The sequence below is a fragment of the Typopeltis vanoorti genome, chromosome 15 (assembly GCF_054136105.1).
Source record: "Typopeltis vanoorti isolate ZY-2024b chromosome 15, IOZ_Tvanoo_1.0, whole genome shotgun sequence".
NCBI classification, from domain to species: domain Eukaryota; kingdom Metazoa; phylum Arthropoda; class Arachnida; order Uropygi; family Thelyphonidae; genus Typopeltis; species Typopeltis vanoorti.
Window position 1 is genome coordinate 26,742,162 of NC_143563.1, and position 21,189 is coordinate 26,763,350.

The following is a 21,189-nucleotide window of genomic DNA, read 5'->3' on the forward strand; positions in this document are numbered from 1 at the left end:
TACATTCTGTAATTTTATTTGTTTTTGCCTTGATTTTCACAATTCACTCTGAATTTGGAAAAATCTTTTAAAACTTCCGACCCATTGCAAGACTGAAAATATTCCGATATGTATTCCTTCACAAAATAGCACCAAAAAAACAGCTGATAACCAATCGACTGGATTTCGCTTACGCATGCGCAGACAGACCAGAGCTTGTAGTACAAGTGATCAATGGCAACTTTAACATAATTCGTTATTCCTTACCCTCATTATATACCGAGAAATTAAACTTTTTTTTTTCTTTATTAAATGTTTATTAAGTTTCATTACTAATTTATTCATTTTTTCATTTAGTTTAGTTATTTAGCAAAGTTTATTGTTATTTAGTAAATTAATAACAATAATTTACTATGTAATTGAAATATATAATATAATAATGATGATTGTATAAAAATAACTGGAAAAAAAACATTTTTTTTCAATTTTTATAACGTTATTACTATGTTATTTTTCTGAAAAATAAATGGCTGTGTCAATTAGTTTTAACTAAATTTTAAAATTCAGAGAGAGATATGAAAATATTTTAAATCATTATAGTTTTTAATTTTAAAAAATTCGTTTTTTATATAACTATTCCTATCTTTTCTTCCAGGATGGTTACTATCAATTAAAATAGTTTACATTCATACAGCTATAAAGCAATTTCTTTCAAAAGCATGCACGTCATCTCTTGGTTTGTAGGTTTCTTCGTCAGTATTTCACCTACCGATGTATGAGTATGTATATAGCATTGTGTGTGTGTGTGTGTGTGTGTGTGTGTGTGTGTGTGTGTGTGTGTGTGTGTGTGTCTGCGTGCGGGTCATAATGTGAACATCTTGTAAATTCATAATATTCATTAAACTAATATATAAGATAACAAATTCTGCATCTAATATTTATGAATGATGCTTTAAACTTTGATGAATAAGACTAAGAATGAAAAAAGCTTCTATTTGAATGATTTTTTTTGGTTCCATTCTAGAAAGCAGTAGACAAGTTTTTTTTTTTCGAGCTAAATATATAACAATAGATAAAAATGTATTGCAAAGGAAGTGCAGAGTAAATGCAATCTATAGATTCTTAAAGAAATCTACAAATATCTTTGCAAAATTGTTCATTTTGTTCGAGAGAAAAATCAGTCTTTTGTTTTTTTCTTCTTTTTTTTTTTTTTTTTCGTTGCACAATAAGAAAGAAGTAGCAGCGCCCCTAGCGGCTGGCATCGTTCCTAATTTAGATGAAATGCGCAACCAAATCGCTTCTGTGTGTATGTTGATTCGTAACTAAGGCAATCACATTAACAATGATTTAAACAGAAGGCCTAAAAAGATGGCACATTTTTTGTATCAGGAACATAAAAGCAGCACCACTGTATAACGCAGGGCATGCTATTAAAAAAGGCCCTTTTAGCTAATAAAAACTGAAGATCATCAGTCATGTATACAGAGAGTATTACCAGTTATTGAGACTCTTGAAAGAACCAGCACGCAGCTGAAAAATATGTTATTAAATAACTTTCCAAACTAGCCATCTATAAATCTTCTCCAAGTCCAGATATGTAGTTTTTTTTTTTTTTTTTTGGCTTTTCTTGTTTTCTGAAGTACCAAAGGGTGAGTCACATGAGCGAGCATTTGCCTTTGAGCTTTTCTTTACGTAATTGTGATCTTTTTTTGTACGATTCCATGTTAAGACTCATATTTCTTCTCTTTTCCATATTCAAAAGCTCCTGGAATAGCTCCTTGACGTTGTGGTTGGTCTTAGCGGATGTTTCCATGAAACCACAACCCCATTTCTTGGACTGATCTTGACCGTGAGAATTTTCTACTTCTCTACCCTCCGATTCATCACACTTGTTGCCTACAAGCATTATGGGAATGCCTTCGATATCTCCTTTGACTTCCTTGATGACGTCGAATATTGGCTTAAGTTCTTCTAAGCTTTGTTGACTGGTAATGGAGTATACAAGAATGAAGGCGTGACCTTTGGAGATGTTTAACCTTTGCATTGCTGGGAATTGATGGCTTCCTGTTGTGTCCGTAATCTGCAGGGTACAAATGTTCTTGTTGCAGCTTATAACCTGAAAAAAAAATCAATCAATAAATATATAATCATTTTACATGTTCTCGTTGCTAAATATATTTTAATTTAAATCTAATTATATTTTAATAAATTTAATAAATATAATAAATTTTAATACATATAATAAATTCAATTCATTGTTCCCAATTTAGATGAAATGCACAACCAAATCGCTTCCGTGTGTACGTTGATTCGTAACTAAGGCAACCACATTACCAATGATTCAAACAAAAGGCCTAAAAAGGATGGCATATACGTATTTCATTTGAATTTCCGAAATGGTTTGAGTTTGGTAATAAACACCAGATGGCAGCAGTAGCAACTATAAAAAATTACGAGTTGATTAAGATGTTTGACTGTTTTAATATTAAGCATTTCTCACTAAATCTTGCAAAATAATTAAAATTCAGAGAAAAATTATATATTTAATTAAAAACTAGTATTGCACTGAAAATTACAGATAGAGTCTGATTAGTTGATCTTTTTTTCCCGTTTTTTGTTTGCTCATCCATGTCTGATGAGTTACAGGGCATTGAACTTTTCATTTTAAATTTGTTTAATTAAAATCTAAATTGGAAACTATTTTAGGACTGTAGTCTGATACGTTTAGAACTATTTGGCTTAATAGGAAGCTTGAGTGAATGGAATTTCTTGATCAATAAACTTTTAATTAGGGGAAAAAAAAACATTTTAGACAAATTAATTCTTGTCGGAAATGTGGACAAGAATCAAGCATGTAAGTAAAACAGGATTATACCAATGGTGGCATCTTATTATTATTATGATTTTATTCACACAATTGAAACAGCCAAAACAAGATATCATCGAAAGCAAAGTTTGGCTAGTGATACAGCACAATTCAAATTCTATGTAATGCCATTTTTATAGATGATTATTATTATTATTATTATTATTATTAAAGGCATACGCATCTACTGGATTAGGATTTGTAAGATATTTCTTATCTAGAAGGCTGTGGGAATGTAGTTGACAATGAGTGAAAGGTAAACGTCTTGCTTAAATTTTTGAAGTAGTTACTACTTCAAAAATAAATAAATAAATAAAAATTCAAATAAACGTGAGTTGCCTTCCATTAGGGAAGAAATCAGATTTATTATTATGCACCAGTCAATAACCGAACTCATCAGTGAAAATTCTGAGATAGTTCATCACATAAAGTTATCCAATGCTTATTGTAACAACAGAGAAACGATACTTATCGCATAACACGAGCCACCATAACTCTTGTCAAAGCCTGGTACCAGGATAATTCATATCCATACTGCTCAACAATGGAAATTGCTAACAAAATAAACCATTGGAGGCCAAATAGCATGAAAAAGCTTCATGTCTAATCTCTAAAGCAGGTTTCTGGACAATGTAACAAATAAATGGGAAAAAAATAGAAAAAAAAATATAAAATTAATAAAAATGATAAAAATCGTTAGCTTGCCACGGTAAGAATGTACTATAGGTTTACAAGCCCTTCCACCCTACTACAAGACCGATTAGTTCACCCTCAGATGAAAAATCCTGATAAAGTTTCTTCGCATGGGCTCGAAAGATGTCAGTTCGAATCTCTAGACGGGAATTTCAACCGTGCAGCTAAAAAGTCACTATTTCTAACACATTATATACCTGTTAGGATTTAGGATCACGAGATGGTGGCACTTGCTTGCCGTAATCTCTTCCCTGAAAGTCTCGATCTTTGATAGCCTTAAGCTCAGTTGTCAGCGATGACTGACGGGTGGAGACTACCTGCTCGCTGATCTTCAAAAGGTTACTTAGAGCTAAGGTAGCTCCTTTTATTCTTTTTTAGAATAAAATGGGCTGAAAATTCATTTTTAATTATTTAGTAGTCTGCTTACTGTAATCAAATGTAAGTAGTCTGTTATTTTTTTTGAAACAGTATAAAGAATTGTTAAAATATGTTTAGTTGGAATTTTATACTCTAAAACCTTGTGAAGAAATGCAACTGATCTGTAACATATTTCAACGCTGAAGTGAGGCACTGATCAACTAGTATTGGGAGACCAAATATGAACCTTTTAAATAAATTTTTAACATCGTAATGATGACTCCTGTTTGAATATTGTATTGGCTATTCTAGCAACATAGTCATACCACTTTCCAATTTTTTGAATCTTAGTTCTTCGTATTTTTCATGCACAGTATGCCATCCTTCCTACCAAAAGTCGTACTACAGGAAAATGAATGAGATTACGGGTTCATTTTCTCTGTTTTTGGAGGATATAATTTTTACATTTATATTTACATGTTTACATTTATTATTTAAAATTAACAGGTAAACATTGGGCATTTTCCCTACAGATATTTAATGACAATGAAACAGAGAAATGAACACTGAAATATGTGTGGACACGTGGCCCTTCAACTAACAAATTTCAAACCTATGACGTAACAATCGTAAGCTGTAGCAGACGATAAAAGTTGACTGATTATCTTAACAATAGAATGCCTTCTACATAGCAAACTGTATTCCACACACGCACACAAAAAAAAGCAATTTCACGTAAATTTCAGTTTATTTTTTTTTTTTATGAGATTTCATATTTATGTACAAAATTAAAATCAAATATTTTTTGATATATTACATGCAACAAAACTGAATTTGATCGATGAACAGTAAGGATAATTCTTACCATTTATCGATCTAACATTATAAGCAAGATGCGTGGATAATAAGCAGCGTGAAGGGTTGTTCGTCAGTAGTTATTGCAGGGATGAAAAACTACTGTCAGACATGAGTAAAGCTGCAAACACACATTGTTATAGATTAGCATAGACTACAGGATGAGACGCAAAACTTGGTTGAGAGAGTTTATTAGCCTTTCATTATGCTTCGGTTCAGTTAGTTTGGACAGCTTGGAACTTTGCATAGAATGAGATAAAAATGAGTAATAAAGTGGACTTAAGCGAATCAAAAACAAAAATAAATAAGTGGAGTTTTAGAACACTTTTAGTATATTCTTTAAAATGACAAAAATATCGTGTGACGTTTTTCCTTCCAATTTCAGATTATTATTATTTTATTATTTATTCAAATGTTTAAATTATTTTAAACTTTTCGGTGTTGCGTTTCTTGATTGAAAAATTTAAATTTTTCATAAAAAATATTTTCACGTTAATGAGGAGTGTGCCGTCACGTGTTTATGATGTGGTATAGATAATTAAAACTTCTAATATTAAAAATACAGAATTGCTTTATTTTATCGTAAATTAAAGTGAATTTAAAATAAAAAAACATTTGCTTTACTTTTAGTGTTACACGGTGATCAGCATTCATTTTATAAATTATGGATTTTACAACCGTGTTATAAATAACTTTATTATCTCAACGTTTCGATCTTCATATCAAGATCATCATCTGGAGCATACACAATTATACTATACAAGCTCGTTACATTGCAAACTGTAAGCTAGAGAAACAAAGATTTGATCACATGTTATTCTACTGGCATGAACGCTAGTGAAAAAAAAAAAACATTAAGCTAGAATTTAAATAAACATTCTTTCTTACAGATAGTTTTCTTTCAGTAACACTGATGTCCTATTTTTAGTATTACAATCGTTATTTTTGATTTAGGATCCTGGATTTTCCGCAGTCCTGTTTATAGTTGTTCTTAGAGACGAAGGATTCCTGGGACGAATATATGCCTTCCATATATATGGGATTTTTAGACCATCATTATTGTTCAGATTGGGATGGTTGATAACGATCTCACAGGCTTCCATAAATTTGCGTTCCTACCATGTTTTGGTTCTGATGTAGACAACTAGTGCTTTTCCAGTCAATTCTATGTAAGGTGTTCAGGGCATGATCAGAAAGGCCAGCTTCACCATAATTATTATATTTAATGTGTCGTTTATGTGCTTTTTGTCTGATGGGAATTGTGCGTCCTGTTTTTCCTATATATGGTGTGTTACAGGTGCAATAGATACGGTATACTCCAGGGTGGGCCAGCGGAGGGAGTGGGTCTTTGGACGAGTTGAGTAAGCTTTTTAATTTTGCAGGAGGTTTAAAGGTGGCTTTGAGGTTGTATTTTTGTAGTACTCTGTTTATTTTGTCTGATGTCCCTTTAATGTAGGGAATGGTTATAGTTTTATTGTAATCTAGTTTGTCTTTTTTTGTTTGTTTGTTTTTCTATTGAGGTCTTGTAGAGAATTTTGTTAATAGTTTTTTGGCTGTACCCATTTTTTTTTTTTGGAAAGTATTGCTGATCACTTTAAATTCGTCTTTCAGTGCCTGTTCACTGGAGCAAATCTTCTGAGCCCTGTTTTTTTTAGAGTATTGTTGACACCTAGTTTTTGTGTTGGGTGGTAGTAGGAGTTTATGTGTCGGTTTCCGGTAAGCAATGAAGGAAAGATTGCCCGTAGGAAGACGTGTGACAAGTGTATCTAAAAACGGAAGTGTCTTCTGTTTTTCAATCTCAATAGTGAACTGTATGCGTTTGTGTTGTTTGTTTAGGTGGCTAAGGAATGTGTCTACTGTCTGGCGGGCATGAGACCAGATCGCGAAAACATTGTCAACGTATATAAGCCCAGACTTTGGGTTTTAAAGGGGAGGAACCTAAAGCAAGGTGCTCAAAATGTTCCACATAAAAGTTAGCAATTGGGGGGGGGGATAATGGCGAGCCCATGGCCGTGCCTTCTTTTTGTAGTTTGAAAGCGTTTTGCCATACAAAATAACCAGAACGTAATACATGCACAAAGAGCGCCGTGATATCTGGAGGGAATTTGTTCTGTAAAAGAAGGATCGCGTCATTGATTGGAACATTCGTAACGAGGGCAGAGATCAAAACTGACTAATAAATCATATTTTTCTAATGTAATGTCTTTGATGGTGTTTATGAAGTGTTGTGTGTTTTTGATAGGAGGGGGAATGACCTACCAACAACTTGAGTGTTGAAGCTAATTTCTTGGCTAAGTGATAATTCGGGCTATCTATCCCTTCGACCATCGGCCGTAGTGGTGTGAATTTTCGGTAGCCGTAAATTCTTGGGGAACGAGCGTAGCGTGGAAATAGTTTTTTGATCGATCTTCGGGCCATGTGGTAATTGACTTAAGTACATTCTCTGTTTTCTTTTTGATTCTGTTAGTTGGGTTATAGTTAACCAATTTGTATATGTTATTGTCCGAGACCAGCAAATTCATTTCCCCCACATAAGTGGTTCGGTTTAAGATCACGGTGGCACTTCCTTTATCTGCTCTGGTGATTAAGATGTTCGGATTTGACTTTAGTGATTTTATCACTGTTATTTCGTGTTCAGTTAGGTTGCTTGTTATTGTTTTGTTATGATTTAAAATGTTGGCGGTTTCTAAACGTATTTTTTCTGCTATGTTATTTGGGAAGAATCTTAAGCCTCTTTCAATATTACAGATAAATTCAAGTTTGTTTATCGATTTCGGTGCTATGGCGAAATGTAGACCTATGTTAAGTATTGAGATTTCGTCTTTGTTTAAACCGACACATACTGGCCAATATATATATACACACATAAACTTTTACTACCACCCAACACAAAAACTAGGTGTCAACAATACTCTAAAAAAAACAGGGCTCAGAAGATTTGCTCCAGTGAACAGGCACTGAAAGACGAATTTAAAGTGATCAGCAATACTTTCCAAAAAAAAAATGGGTACAGCCAAAAAACTATTAACAAAATTCTCTACAAGACCTCAATAGAAAAACAAACAAACAAAAAAAGACAAACTAGATTACAATAAAACTATAACCATTCCCTACATTAAAGGGACATCAGACAAAATAAACAGAGTACTACAAAAATACAACCTCAAAGCCACCTTTAAACCTCCTGCAAAATTAAAAAAGCTTACTCAACTCATCCAAAGACCCACTCCCTCCGCTGGCCCACCCTGGAGTATACCGTATCTATTGCACCTGTAACACACCATATATAGGAGAAACAGGACGCACAATTCCCATCAGACAAAAAGCACATAAACGACACATTAAATATAATAATTATGGTGAAGCTGGCCTTTCTGATCATGCCCTGAACACCTTACATAGAATTGACTGGAAAAGCACTAGTTGTCTACATCAGAACCAAAACATGGTATGAACGCAAATTTAAGGAAGCCTGTGAGATCATTATCAACCACCCCAATCTGAACAATAATGATGGTCTAAAAATCCCATACATATGGAAGGCATATATTCGTCCCAGGAATCCTTCGTCTCTAAGAACAACTATAAACAGGACTGCGGAAAATCCAGGATCCTAAATCAAAAATCACAATTGTAATACTAAAAATAGGACATCACTGTTACTGAAATAAAACTATCTGTAAGAAAGATTGTTTATTTAAATTCTAGTCTAATGTATATTTTTTTCACTAGAGGTCATGCCAGTAGAATAACATATGATTGTATGGCTTGTATAGTATAATTGTGTATGCTCCAGATCATCATCTGAAGCATACACAATAATACGGACCTTGCCGCATTACGCTAATAGCTCGCATCTCACTATGACGTGCATATGGTTGCGCGCGTGGCAATATGACGTATTGGTTAGCGTCCTTCGCAATCCTAAGCGCTACAAGATGGATTTTTACTATCTTTTTATACAAAATAAGAGAACTGTATAGGATTGTTGATGATAAAATTAAATATTACAAACAAATATGAATAACTTAATAAATATATTTATGTACCGAGAAAAATTGGGAGTGCTGTTGTTCCGCACGCCCTATGCACGAGCCGCTCCTGGTTGTTGATTTTGTATATACCACCCAACAGATCAATTTAATGCATACTACTACATAATACTGTTATAGAAAGAATAGCATGGGAGTAGCATACAACAGTTATTTCTACACGAATAATATCATCAATAATATTAGTAATACCCCTCAAATTTATTTATTTATTTTTAAACAATCAATAGGAGGTAACAATCACCTCTCACTAAAGAAAAAAAAATTAAGAGTGGTTTTTACGGCTAATCCCAGGACATGACAGAATTAAAGGTATTGAATTATTAAAATATCTTTTCTGCATAACAGGTGTCAATTTTTTTATTTTTTTCTGAAACGAAAATTTAATAATGAAATAAATGTCAAAGTTCACATTAGACTTATGTGAAAACTGCTTCGCTAGAGACATCGTGACAGCTGTTGTTTGTATGGTGCAACGAGTTATGAAATTTTCAGACAGATTTTCTTTTTTTTTTTTTTTTAGTTACAGCAATACGCTAAGCTAATAACTTCTTTCGTGTGTGTTGTTCGTTGTCGAACATGTCCAACAATTCAGAAAAAAAAAAAAAAAAAAAAATCACGCACTCAAGTGATCGAAGCTTGTAGCCTTCAGAGTCTGGACAGAACATACGGTGTTCCTTAGACATCATCTGGAAGCATTTAACCAAAAAAAAAAAAAAAAAATTAACCACAAAGAAGGAAGGAAAGAAAAACAACATGCAACATGAATTAATTAAGATTATCGAAGAAGATTAAACTGAGTTCAATGATAAAACCTATAGACCCTATAGGTATTATACCCTATAGCAGAGATCGGCAACCTTTTTAATATGAAGAGCGCAATATAAAATTTGAAAATGACGGAGGGCTCATGGCAGCCATTTTTTCTCTCATTTCAGGCTTAGAGATTCTATGATTAGTTGTTTTTAAGAAAAAAATGAGATTTCAGATTTTAACATTATTTTATTTAACTCGCTTTTACAACATACTTTTGTCATATATGAATGAATATAAAAATACCATAAAAAATAAAATAATAAATGAATCATCGTATGTTACGCTTTCGCGCAGGCCTACACATTTTACCGCCAAGTTTTCATAACCGATAATTCCGTGGAATAGGTTGGTTGCTTCTTATTCCCGGTAGTATCCCATGTCTGTTGAGGCGTGTGTTCTCGGGAAGATTTACCTGTTTGCGGGAGGAAAATCCCCAGGATAAACTGAGTAAAAAACGCTGCTGTCCACGCCTAGTTAACTTGGTTATGGCAGACCCTTAAGCTCCTCGTGCTACCGACGGGAATCAAACGTAGGACACGCCTTAGCCAGGTTACGAAACGCGTAACCACTAGGCTAACCGTATGAATAAATTTTTTAGTGAGCAAATTTCTCAAAATAGGAAAAGTATTTCTATCTTCCAGAACATTTTGTCATCATGATGAGCTTTTAAAATTATGTTGTTTTATAAATTAATTATTTCCATTTCCAAGTCTTCGGTATTTACTTAGCTTGAAGTAATTGGAAATTTTAACAGTCATAATTAAAATTGCCAAAATTAAAATTGGCATGAATGGTTTTGAAATGTCTTTCTATATTACTTTTTTTTAGAAAAATTCATTTTTTTAGAAAAAAAAAGAATTTTTCTTTTTTTCTAAAAAAAAATTCTAAAAATGAAATTTTTGAAAAGTTTTTGAAAATTTTCTAAAAATTCATTTTTAGAAAAATTAATTTTTTTAGAAAAAAATAATAATTTTTCTAAAAAAAGAAAAATTCCTTTATTTAGAAATTTGTTTATTATCTCATAATAAACAAATACATTTGCCATTAAGATTGATACAGCAATGCTCTTCCTCTCAATCATCATTAAAACAGTACATTCTTTTCCTTTCACATTTATCCATTATAAAGGGTTAAAAATATCTTTGTAAACAAAGTATTTTATATTTGCACTGATAGCGGGAGTGATTCAACGAACACACATACTAAAAAACAAAGAGTTCTAATAACGATTAGAAGTGGTGTGAAGGATGGTGAGAGGTCACATGTGGTCTCTCATCTTAATGGGCACAAATAAGCAGTTTACAACAATTTCTCTGAGAGCGCACTAAAAGTTCACTGTGGGAGATTTACCTTATTGCCGACTCCTGTCCTACAGAGTGTATATAGGGTGTAATCGGTAGCATAATAATAATCATAATTTGTGAGTTCAACAAATCTTCATCATCGGCCTGTAGAGTAAGATAGGCTGAGAGTCAGCAGATAGTAGGAGAGGAAATAAAGATAGAGTGCATAGTGGTAGAGTAGGTTAAAGAGGCCTCAGTTGACCTGTTTTAGCTGTTTGCCCCCCCCCAGGGGCATTTCTAAAACGGTCGTTGATTTTTCACTTTACAAAAAAGGAAAAATCCTGAAAAGGAAAACGTAACAAAACAAACAAAAAAAAAGTACAGAGAAAAGCAAAAATTGAAAGATAAACTTAGAGGTGGAGGAAGGATCTTGCCCGAGTGATGCAGCTCACAAGGAACTGCACCGCCTCGCTGTAAGCCTTCGACGCTCGGGTTCTCAGGGCCTCCCATAACGTTTTCTTTACGTTTCGAAAACTGAATCGATTTTTTTTTAATTTAATTTTTTTATTTAATATAATGTATGTAAAAAGAATTTTGGCATATACAATGAAAGATTAATGAAATTACTAAATTATAAACGTATATGTTTTAATTTAGCATACGTTATTTAGAATAATTGAGAATATTATACATCCAGTCGTATTTTATAGCTGAATGTAACAAAAATCGTAAAAAAGTTTCGAAATTTTACCAGGTTGTTTTATGAGAATATACTTGGTTTACACTACTTAAAAGACGCAAGCTCCTTTTCGTATTTTCACCAACAGATGGAGCCACTTCTTGTTACAGCATTTTAAAAATGCCGTCTCTCCTATCATATTTACCAGACAACCAGGGAAGATGCTTAATCTTTTCACTTCATGTAAATTCTTTTACAATATCTTCTGTAACATTACAAGAAAAGTGTCTTCGTCGTCAGTGATTACACGAATTGGCATTTAAAAATGATATCACCAACCAGTTAGGAAAAACTACTAGTGGTGGTGGTTCGCGGTAGATGGCGTTGGTAGAGCCAGCTGGTGGATTGAGTGGTGGAGACAGAGTTGTAGAGCAGGTGCCCTCCCTCAATGAGTCTTTGAACTCCCTGGATGTGCTAAATAATAATAATAATAATAATAATAATATACAATCTCGATGAGTCCTTGGACTCCCTGGAGGTGTCAAATAATAATAATAATAATAATAATAAACAATTTTAGAACTTATGTTTCAAAAAACATAAGGAGTCTTCGATTTGTATATTCTGTTCTGTTTATGAGAGAGTTGTATGTTTTAAAATTTGTTTTTTGGTATATCGTCACAAGCAGATAGTTCTCGACTGTTTTAAATTGAGTTCTTGACTTCGTCAACCGACAGTGGCTCAAATCTAGGATTTTTTTTTTTTTCTTTCAATATCGCAAAACTCGACGTTGTTAAAGAAGGAACAAATACTGATTTAACACTAAATACTGACATTCTGACATACCACATACCTCAAGGGTCTCGCTTTAGTGAGTACGGGAATGACAACCCGGAGTTACTTAATGCTGGACCATGCCTTACTTCATGTACATCTGTTGGATTATCTGTAGAGTGGACCCTCCTCTTCTTTCTTTTCTTCTTGCATCTTTCCCCAGTGCTATTCACAGCTAGTGGTGAATCTTTCCTATTTTACTATTTCTTTTTGTCTTATGCAGTGGAGTCTGTCTTCTCTCCTAGGTATTGCCTCATTTAGTAGGCTAAAGTCCATCCCCAACTGGTCAAAGTGGGGTGAATTGGAACAAAACTCCTCAGATAGGTGGAAAGGGCCTTTGCAACCCTATCACTTTTTTTTTCTTTCAGTGGCTCCACTCGTAAATCCCTAATATCGTTGTGCCTTATGACACACACTGGAAGTTTTTTGCACTTGGTTAGACTATAATAAATTTAGTTTAATCCTTTATCCAAATGTAAGCAAACAAAGTTTGCGCCTGAAAGTATCTTCAGGACTGAGGCAACTCGTGGTAAAGGGGGACCTAGTTCTCATCACTCCTTGTCTTAGTATCTCTCATAATGTCTCCCATAATGCAAAGCACATCTCCTTGCGGACATGTATAATGATATGCATTAAGGGAAGGTCCACCTTTAGAGCTTGTTCCACCTTTACCACGAGTTGCCCCAGTCCTGAAGATACTTTAGGCGCAAACTTTGTTTGCTTACACTTGGATAAAGGATTCAACTAAATTTATTATAGTCTAACCAAGTGGAAAAAACTTCCAACATCTTTCTCTAATCCAGAGTAATTTAATAATAAGGTGAGACATCTTTTGGCAACTCGTATAGGTAAATATGACTTCTCCCTTACTTCCACCTTGGTATCACCACCTCTGGGTCTGGCTTTCACTGATGAGACCTCAATAAAGGTCGAAACCGATCTGGGTAGTGACCCCTCCCTTAATTTATAGCATTATACATGTCCGCAAGGAGATGTGCTTTGCATTATGGGAGATACTACGACAAGTGATGAGAGCTTGGTCCAACTTTTACCACGAGTCCTGAAGATACTTCAGTCGCAAACTTTGTTTGCTTACACTTGGATAAAGGATTAAACTAAATCCGTATAATACACCTCATGCTGTATTGGTACTTGCTCAGAATAATCAGAATTGCAGAATAATTTGTCCTGTTCGAGTAGTATATTACAGTCTCCATACAAGTCACTGATACTGTGAATGAATAATATAGAACTTATGGGATTAACCTCAGGGTGAACTTTATATCGGCACTCGGAGTTTACCGGATCTACCGATGGGTTCTCTTGATATTGCCTGTAAGAGATGGAAAGGTATAAAATCGAGGCCTTTGGGAATAACAGAGACCAGATAGAATGGAGAAGGTCTCTTCAAAAGACAGGATGGTAACGTAGTTGTTTATTCAGGAGGTGAGTCAAAGCATCGTGAGGTAGCTGTGATACTGAAGACAGTCTAAGCAACAGCCCTTCTTGGTTATAATCCCGTTAATGACAGGATAGCTTCTATTAAGCTTATGGCTCATCTTACCAATCTGTCAATCATCGCAGTTTATGCACTCAACACAGGGACTGCAGAATATAAAAGATTACATAGAGAAGTCAGAAGAGCCATCAGGCAGGAAGAGGAAAAAATTTTATACTAATAAATGTGAAGAGATGGAGATCCAGATGAGAAGGCACAATTATGAAAGGATGTTTCATTTAGTTTGTGACCTAAAGCATAAGTTTAAGCCGAAATTGAATATCATAAAAGACAGGAATGAAGCATTGCTAACAGAAGTACTGGAAATCAAAAACAGTTGGAAAGAATATTGTGAGAAACTGTACAGCAGAGAAGATAAGGAAAATTTAGAGGAGTTCTCACCCAAGGAAAATATCGATTTGGAATCTCTCACTTAGGCATACGGTTGAAAGAACAGTTAAACAGCTTAAGAACAATAAGACCTCGGGTGCAGATGGAATCCCAGCACAGTTCATTAAGGCTACAAGGGATGGAGGGGATAAGAGTGTTTCATAGATCGATTACAAGTAGATGGGAGACAAGATCATGGCCTAGAGACTGGAAAAAGGCGGTTTTCATACCACTACATACGAAAGGTGAGATGAAGGCATGCAAGAACTATAGAACTGTTAGTTTAATATCACATGCAAGCAATATTTGATTGAAGATCATTCTAAATAGGATTGAGACCAAAGTTGAGGCAGAGATGCCCAAGGAACAAGCGGGTTTTAGGAAAGGTAAGGGCACCAGAGATCAGATCCTTTGCCTTAGAGAGTTCACAGAAAGCATAAAGAATTCCGACTCCCTCTGGTAATGTGTTTCATAGACCACTCTAAAGCTTCTGAGTGTGTTCAGCATGTGAAACTGTGGGAATAATTAAAAGAATGGGTTTTCTTCAACATACTATCAGGTCGATAGCAAGAAGCCAATATAAGAACAGGTGTTGGATTAACTGATTGGCTTCAGGTTATAAAGGAGTCAGGCAAGGAATGTTTACTTTCCCCTCACTTGTTTAGTGTATATGCTGAGGACATCATGCGTGAAGCATTGGATGAGCTCAAGACAGGAATTAGGATACGTGGTAGGTTGATCAGATGATACATAACTCCTTTGTAATGACAAGTAAAAAGTAGGACAAATCCTTGACAAAGTTAACGAAATCAGTAAGAACAGCGGGCTTCAGCTCAATCCTAGCAAGGCAAAGAATGTGGTTATCAAAGGAAATGCAAACAGGGAAGCTTTTGGGAAACAAGTGTACCTTAATGGAGAAAGAATTGAGGAAGTCAGCAAGTTTGAGTACCTGGGATCCATTATTAATGTGAAGAATTGCTTTTCAGAAGACGACAGAAGAAGATTAGGAATGGCTAAAACAACAGTTAGAGACTTGGCTAAAATGTGGGAGGATGGATCTATCTCCATGGGAACAAAGGTGAAGATTATGGATGCAATTGTTTTTCCAACAGCGACTTAAGGATGTGAGACTGGAACCCAAAGAAGTCTGATAAGAAAAGTACAGCTTCTTTTGAGGTGCGGTGTTACAGAAGGCTGTTGAGGATATCTTATACTGAAAGGTGTACAAAATGAATGAGTGTTAGAAAAGATCAGTAGAACTTTAAGGTTCCTTAAGGATATTGACAGAAGAAAGTTAAAATATTTTGGACACATTGAAAGGATGGAACGGGGAATTCTCAGAAGAGTAATAGAAGGTAAAGTTCCTGGCAGAAGAGGAAGGGGTAGACCATCAATGAGATAGATGGATGGTATATCTGGAGTAACTGATCTTCAGGGAGTTGAAGCCTCCAGAAAAGCATACAGCAGGACTACACGGCGAGGCCTGGTGTGTCACATCACTGAGCATCGGAGTAACCATACGGCATCTGTGGATGTCCAATGGATAGATGATGGGATATACTACAAAATACATTGTTATCCGTAAATTAACTGATAAGAAATCAGCTAACGCCTTTTCTTCCTTTATAGGGAATAGGTAAGGCCGTTTTAACCCTTCAAGTTTTAGGAGAGTGAGTGAGTAGTTCACTCTCCACCGGTAGCCAATCAGAGATAGCTCGACCAAGACTATCACTCATTATGAGCAGCAATCGATTAATATAAATTTAATTTAAAATTTATAAATATATTTTGATTTACCAACATTGCAACTTTAATTTTATTGAAATCTCTATATATTTTCTAAGATTTTTTCAAGATTTTTAGAAAATATTTTTTAAAATCTAAAAACATCTTATTAATGATTATAAAATCTATATAGATATAATTCCTTGCAGCAAAAACGCTCCTGTTGGTATAGGAAGAAGGTGTTCCCGTGTGGTGGACGGGATAAGAATAGCTCCACTGCAGCCCATGCATGTCGTACGAGGCGACTAAAATTGGTATCCAGGGAGGGTAATGAATGGCAATGCTGTATCCAATGAAGTTGTAACTGAGGCTCGGCTATTGCTGTTATCCTCCTGCCATGATCAGAGCTCAATAAAACCCTATCCTTACATTGTCCTTTACACTAGCCAAAAAAAAAAAAAAAACCTCGCTCCAGTTGAATGTTTGAGTATGGTTTCGGCTGTCCTCAAAGTAAAACCAGTTGGGTTAAAAAACAGAATGTAGGAAACAGAGAAGGTCTGAAATATCACTCGCGATACATACTCAATCAGCTACAATTATAGATATTGAAAACACATTCACTGAAAGGGATACGCATAACTAGTGAACCAAAAAAAGAACTTTCTTGAGTTATTTCTGGAGAGAAATTACAGTATTTCATATTTTGTGCATAGAATATATTTTAGTAAATACATAATATTGGATTCGGGCATTAATCTGATCATCAATTGGGTAATAGTAAAAATAGATACTTCTGTGAACAGTGACATCTAAAAAAAAAATACAGATAAATATAAAAAAATCCTCTAACAAAATAAAGAATTCATTTATTTACGTTAGGGTTGATATCCAAGATGGGTCATCTTTACTTACATGTATTTTCAGTTTTTTTTTTTTTTTTTTTTTTTTTCCATCTCATAAAGCTGCATTACATTCTCTATAAATCTGCCGTATTTATTGCAAATTATTTTATTCTTTTTTTTTTGATATTTTAATGGTCAAGGGCTATTGTATACATATCTATTAATATTATGTGATTAGCTATCAATGGCGAAATATTCTCTTTGGTAAACATCGCAAAGAAAACTATTTGAAGCTACTTTAGATGAGTGTGAAGTCCTGGGAAGAAATAGAACGATGAAATTAGTAATTTAAAGTTTGGTGTGCAAGAGTTTAGGTATTTGTTAAGCACAGACTCGAGGCATACATTAAATGAAAAACTTTCTCCAACGAAGATTTAATTAATTTCAATTTAGGAAGTTAGTACAGCAAAGTTCAAAAGGTCAACCGTTTTGATTAAAAGACTTAACAGAAGTTAGTCGGAAAATTAGATACTTCGAACGTCTATTTAATGCTAATACCCATTTCTAAGAGAGAGAAAGAAAGATTCTTTGCTTTCTTACCTGGCGATACGTGTCTTCAATAGTCGGGATGTAGCTTTCTCTGAAAGTCCCTCTGACGAAACGAAGCACCAGAGAACTTTTGCCAACGCCGCCAGCTCCGAATACTACTACGCGGTAGTCGTTGCTTTGTTCGGGCATCTTCACTTCCCTGTTTCTGTATTGGAACTGAACAGCTGTGGGAAAAAAAAAAAAAAAAAAAAAAAAAAGTCACACTACTTACTACAAAAATAGTCACTGGAAGAGTGGGAAAAGATCGATTTTGGTTTTAAAAAAATTAAAAACATCTTAACCACCGAGGAGAGAATATTATATATTTTTCAATTAAGTGCGTTCTTAGGCTGATTTATCTCGTGTGCAAAAGGGAAAAAAATGATTAAAATACCGTGCCGTCTTGCATTATAAATGTATTATAAATCCATTCTTATTTCGTTTGTTAATGTATAGAAACAGTTTCAAAAAATAGAGTTCTTATTTATATTATTACAATTTAAAATCGCCGAATTTCTGCCTTTTAGACTCTTGTTCAAAACTTATTAAAAGAATATTTCCTAAAGTCCACTCTATAATGATCATTTATCAATTTAAAACTGTCTTGTATGCGACTGCATTCATAATGAACAAATACGGTAAACCCCAGTCTTACGACTCTTCGCTTTACGACGAACTACCTCATACGACGCTTTTCAGTTATGACTAGCGTCCATTCATACAACTTTGCATTCACTCATACGACGGTTTCAGCTATACGACACTTCCGTGAATCCGTTTTTTTATTTACGACGTCGTTTATCACTACATCCGTCTGTGTTTTGATGTTTCGCTGTGAATTGCAAACTGTTTATTTTATTTTATTGTTGTTAATAATGGTAGCTAAAATTCATAGTTGCTTTCAACAATGAAAATCAGACGAGTCAAACGATTACATCACATACGAAGATTAAAATTATTAAATTCAGATGGTGTATCGAACATTGACATAATCCACAGGCTAGACTTACATCGCACTATTTACAGCTGTTAAGAACAAACAAAATTCTAAGGAAAGTGCTTCAATAGTTAAATACTATAATTATCCGTAAACGTGATAATCTTATTGATGATTATTAACTTTTAGATTGACGAACAGGTCCGCGCAGTTAGCCAAGTGGCTATGCGCTTCGCAACCCTATCCATGGGAAAGGAGTGTACTGGGTTCGATTCCCGTCGCCGACGTGAGGAGCTTAAGGATCTTTCTCAGTCATAGCCAAGTTAGCCGGTCTTGGGAGTGGACAGCAGGGTTTTTCCCCAAGTTTAGCTGGGGTTTTTCATCCCGCAAGCAGGCAAACCTGCCCCGTGAACACACACACGGACTACAGTCATGAATATCAACTTTAGAGGATGCAGGGGATCTGCTGCAAATCCCTTAGGGGATTCTCTATCCGAAGAAATTCACTATTCAACGGTGGCCATAACGTGTCGTATGACAGGGGTATACCTGAATCCTTAGAACTCTCTTCACTGAATCTCTTAAAAGTTTCATAAATTCCAGTTAACCCTCAATTCTTCTTCTTTTTTTTTTCCCCGAAGGATTTAATAGACAAAATCTAAGCCTTTCTATCGTAAAATTTGTGATTACCATAAAGTCAGACATAATAATAATAATAATAATAATAATAATAATAATAATAATAATAATAATCGAGATGATTTTTCTTTTGATAGCCAGGAACTGTCAGACACAAATACACATAACTTTATAAATGCGTAAATACTAATCATACATTGTATTATTACAATTCAAATAATTTTAATTTTACTTACAATCAGAGCGATATTTTCCCAAAACTTTTATTTCTGGATATCCTTTTTTGGGGAGTTGGTTTGATTCTTAATTCCGTTTTTAATCCGAATTGTACATTATACGTAGGTATTAATACTTCTTCAAAACACTCCGCAACTTGACTTCAAAACACTCCTTAACAAATTTCTTACGATGCTATTTCGTAAGTGTTCACTTCCTTCCCAAGTATTGCTTTAAGAGTTCGTAGAAAAACGCCAATTTGACATTACTCAAAAATCTATTTCAAAGCTGGCATCTAAAAAAAAAAAAAAACGAAGAGTAAATATTTTAAGATGTTAAATGCGTAGTTATTTGACGTCTTCTTTGGAAAATGCAATTAAAATAAAATCGATTCCGCATCAGGATATATACAAGGAAGCAATCTTTTTATATCTCTTTTGGATCTCTCTGACGTAAATTCATCTTTGATTGCGTAGGTGGAAGAGTTGGATATTTGATTGGAGAATAATCGTTTTTCTTTTCATAGCTATGACTTCATTATAACTATTTAACGTAGGCGAGAAAAATCCTGCTTTCGTAACATAAAAAAATCCCATAGGAATTATGCTTTTTTAATCATTTCCTTCTGGATAAATTTCATTACGTAAATTTCACATTTGCTAAATATCATATTTGGCGCATTGTAATGTTAATCCATTATGATCATTGTTGATACAACTCAACAATAAACTCGTCTTTGCTTACAATTGTTGCGAAACCCACGTTCTGGCATTTAAAAGCATTCGCTGTATTTGTGTCATTCAATATAAACTACCGGTACACGTGATACTACCACGCGCTAGAGAAACAAACAATGTGAAAAACACATTTTTTTTTTTTTTTTTTTTTTTTAATCATTCAGTATGAGAAATCATCATTTGACTTTTGATCGTATCCAATAAGATTGAAGATTGAATTATAATTTCGTTTTATTTAATTTTGATTTATTCAAAACAATGTTGTTTTCATCTACGTCTTTGTAGTACTTCTACAAATTATTTAATATTTGCGTCACTCAATATAAACTACATCTACATGCGATACTAACAAGCGCTAGAGAAACAAACGTGAAATACACAATTTTTTTTTTTTAATCCTTGAGTACAACTGTATTAGAAATCAGCATTTAACTTTTATTTTAACCTCCAATGAGATTGAAGGGCGAATTATAATTTTGTTCTATTTCATTTTGATTTATTCAAAACAATGTTCTTTTCAGCTACGTTTTTGTAGTAATTTTACAAAAATTTCCACCAGCCCTGTAATCTGATTTTTATGAAATTTTATATTTGGTTTAGTTAGAGAATCTTATTTAATTTTAATTTTAATAAAATTACTGTATTATCTAAATTACTAGAATGTCATTATTTAAACTTACTACGATTTTTAATAAATAATTATCAAAAATCTCACCTTTTTGGAGAATTCAGTACTTAGTAACGCATTCAATACTTAGATTTTATAATACAATAACATGATGAAAGAGGCATTGACAGTCGATGAAATAACAAACATCCCAAAACATCTTAGTAATAGGAGGATTGGGAATTACGATTGTGGTATGCTACTTCCGCAGGAACTAGGTGGCTTTACTTGTTATCAACCAAACACATGGTGTGAAGAGCTGACAAATACAGATATTGATTAAGTGCACGGCTAGTAGGTCAGTGCGTCATGTATCTGATAGGTTTTCAAGTTTGAATGCCTTTTTTTCTTCTTATGACGTAACAATTTATTGAACCTCTTTTGTATTAATTTTTTACACAGTTTTTTTTTTTGTAACATAACAATAAACAGTATTGAAAACAAACAGATTTTTTTTTTGTCTATATTTGTTGCTATGGTAACCATTGTGTTTTTCATTCATTGTTTCGCTCAGCAATTAGATCTCGCTACAAATT

At 34.0% G+C, this 21,189-nt stretch overlaps 1 protein-coding gene across 2 annotated transcripts; it reads right to left on the reverse strand.

Moving 5' to 3' along the window:
- Positions 1–449: 449 nt before the first annotated feature.
- Positions 450–20,827, reverse strand: LOC150098531 (GTP-binding protein Di-Ras2-like). Of its 2 annotated transcripts, none has more exons than XM_090405090.1 (3): positions 20,702–20,827; positions 17,470–17,642; positions 450–2,095 (listed from the first exon to the last, which is right to left on the reverse strand). In XM_090405090.1, exons 2-3 carry the CDS (start codon positions 17,605–17,607, stop codon positions 1,634–1,636), a joined length of 600 nt encoding a protein of 199 aa, XP_090261216.1. In that variant the 5' UTR covers positions 17,608–17,642; positions 20,702–20,827; the 3' UTR covers positions 450–1,633. The 2 variants fall into 2 exon arrangements, with proteins under 2 accessions (XP_090261216.1, XP_090261217.1); XM_090405091.1 differs by lacking the exon at positions 20,702–20,827 and adding an exon at positions 19,270–19,508.
- Positions 20,828–21,189: the final 362 nt, after the last annotated feature.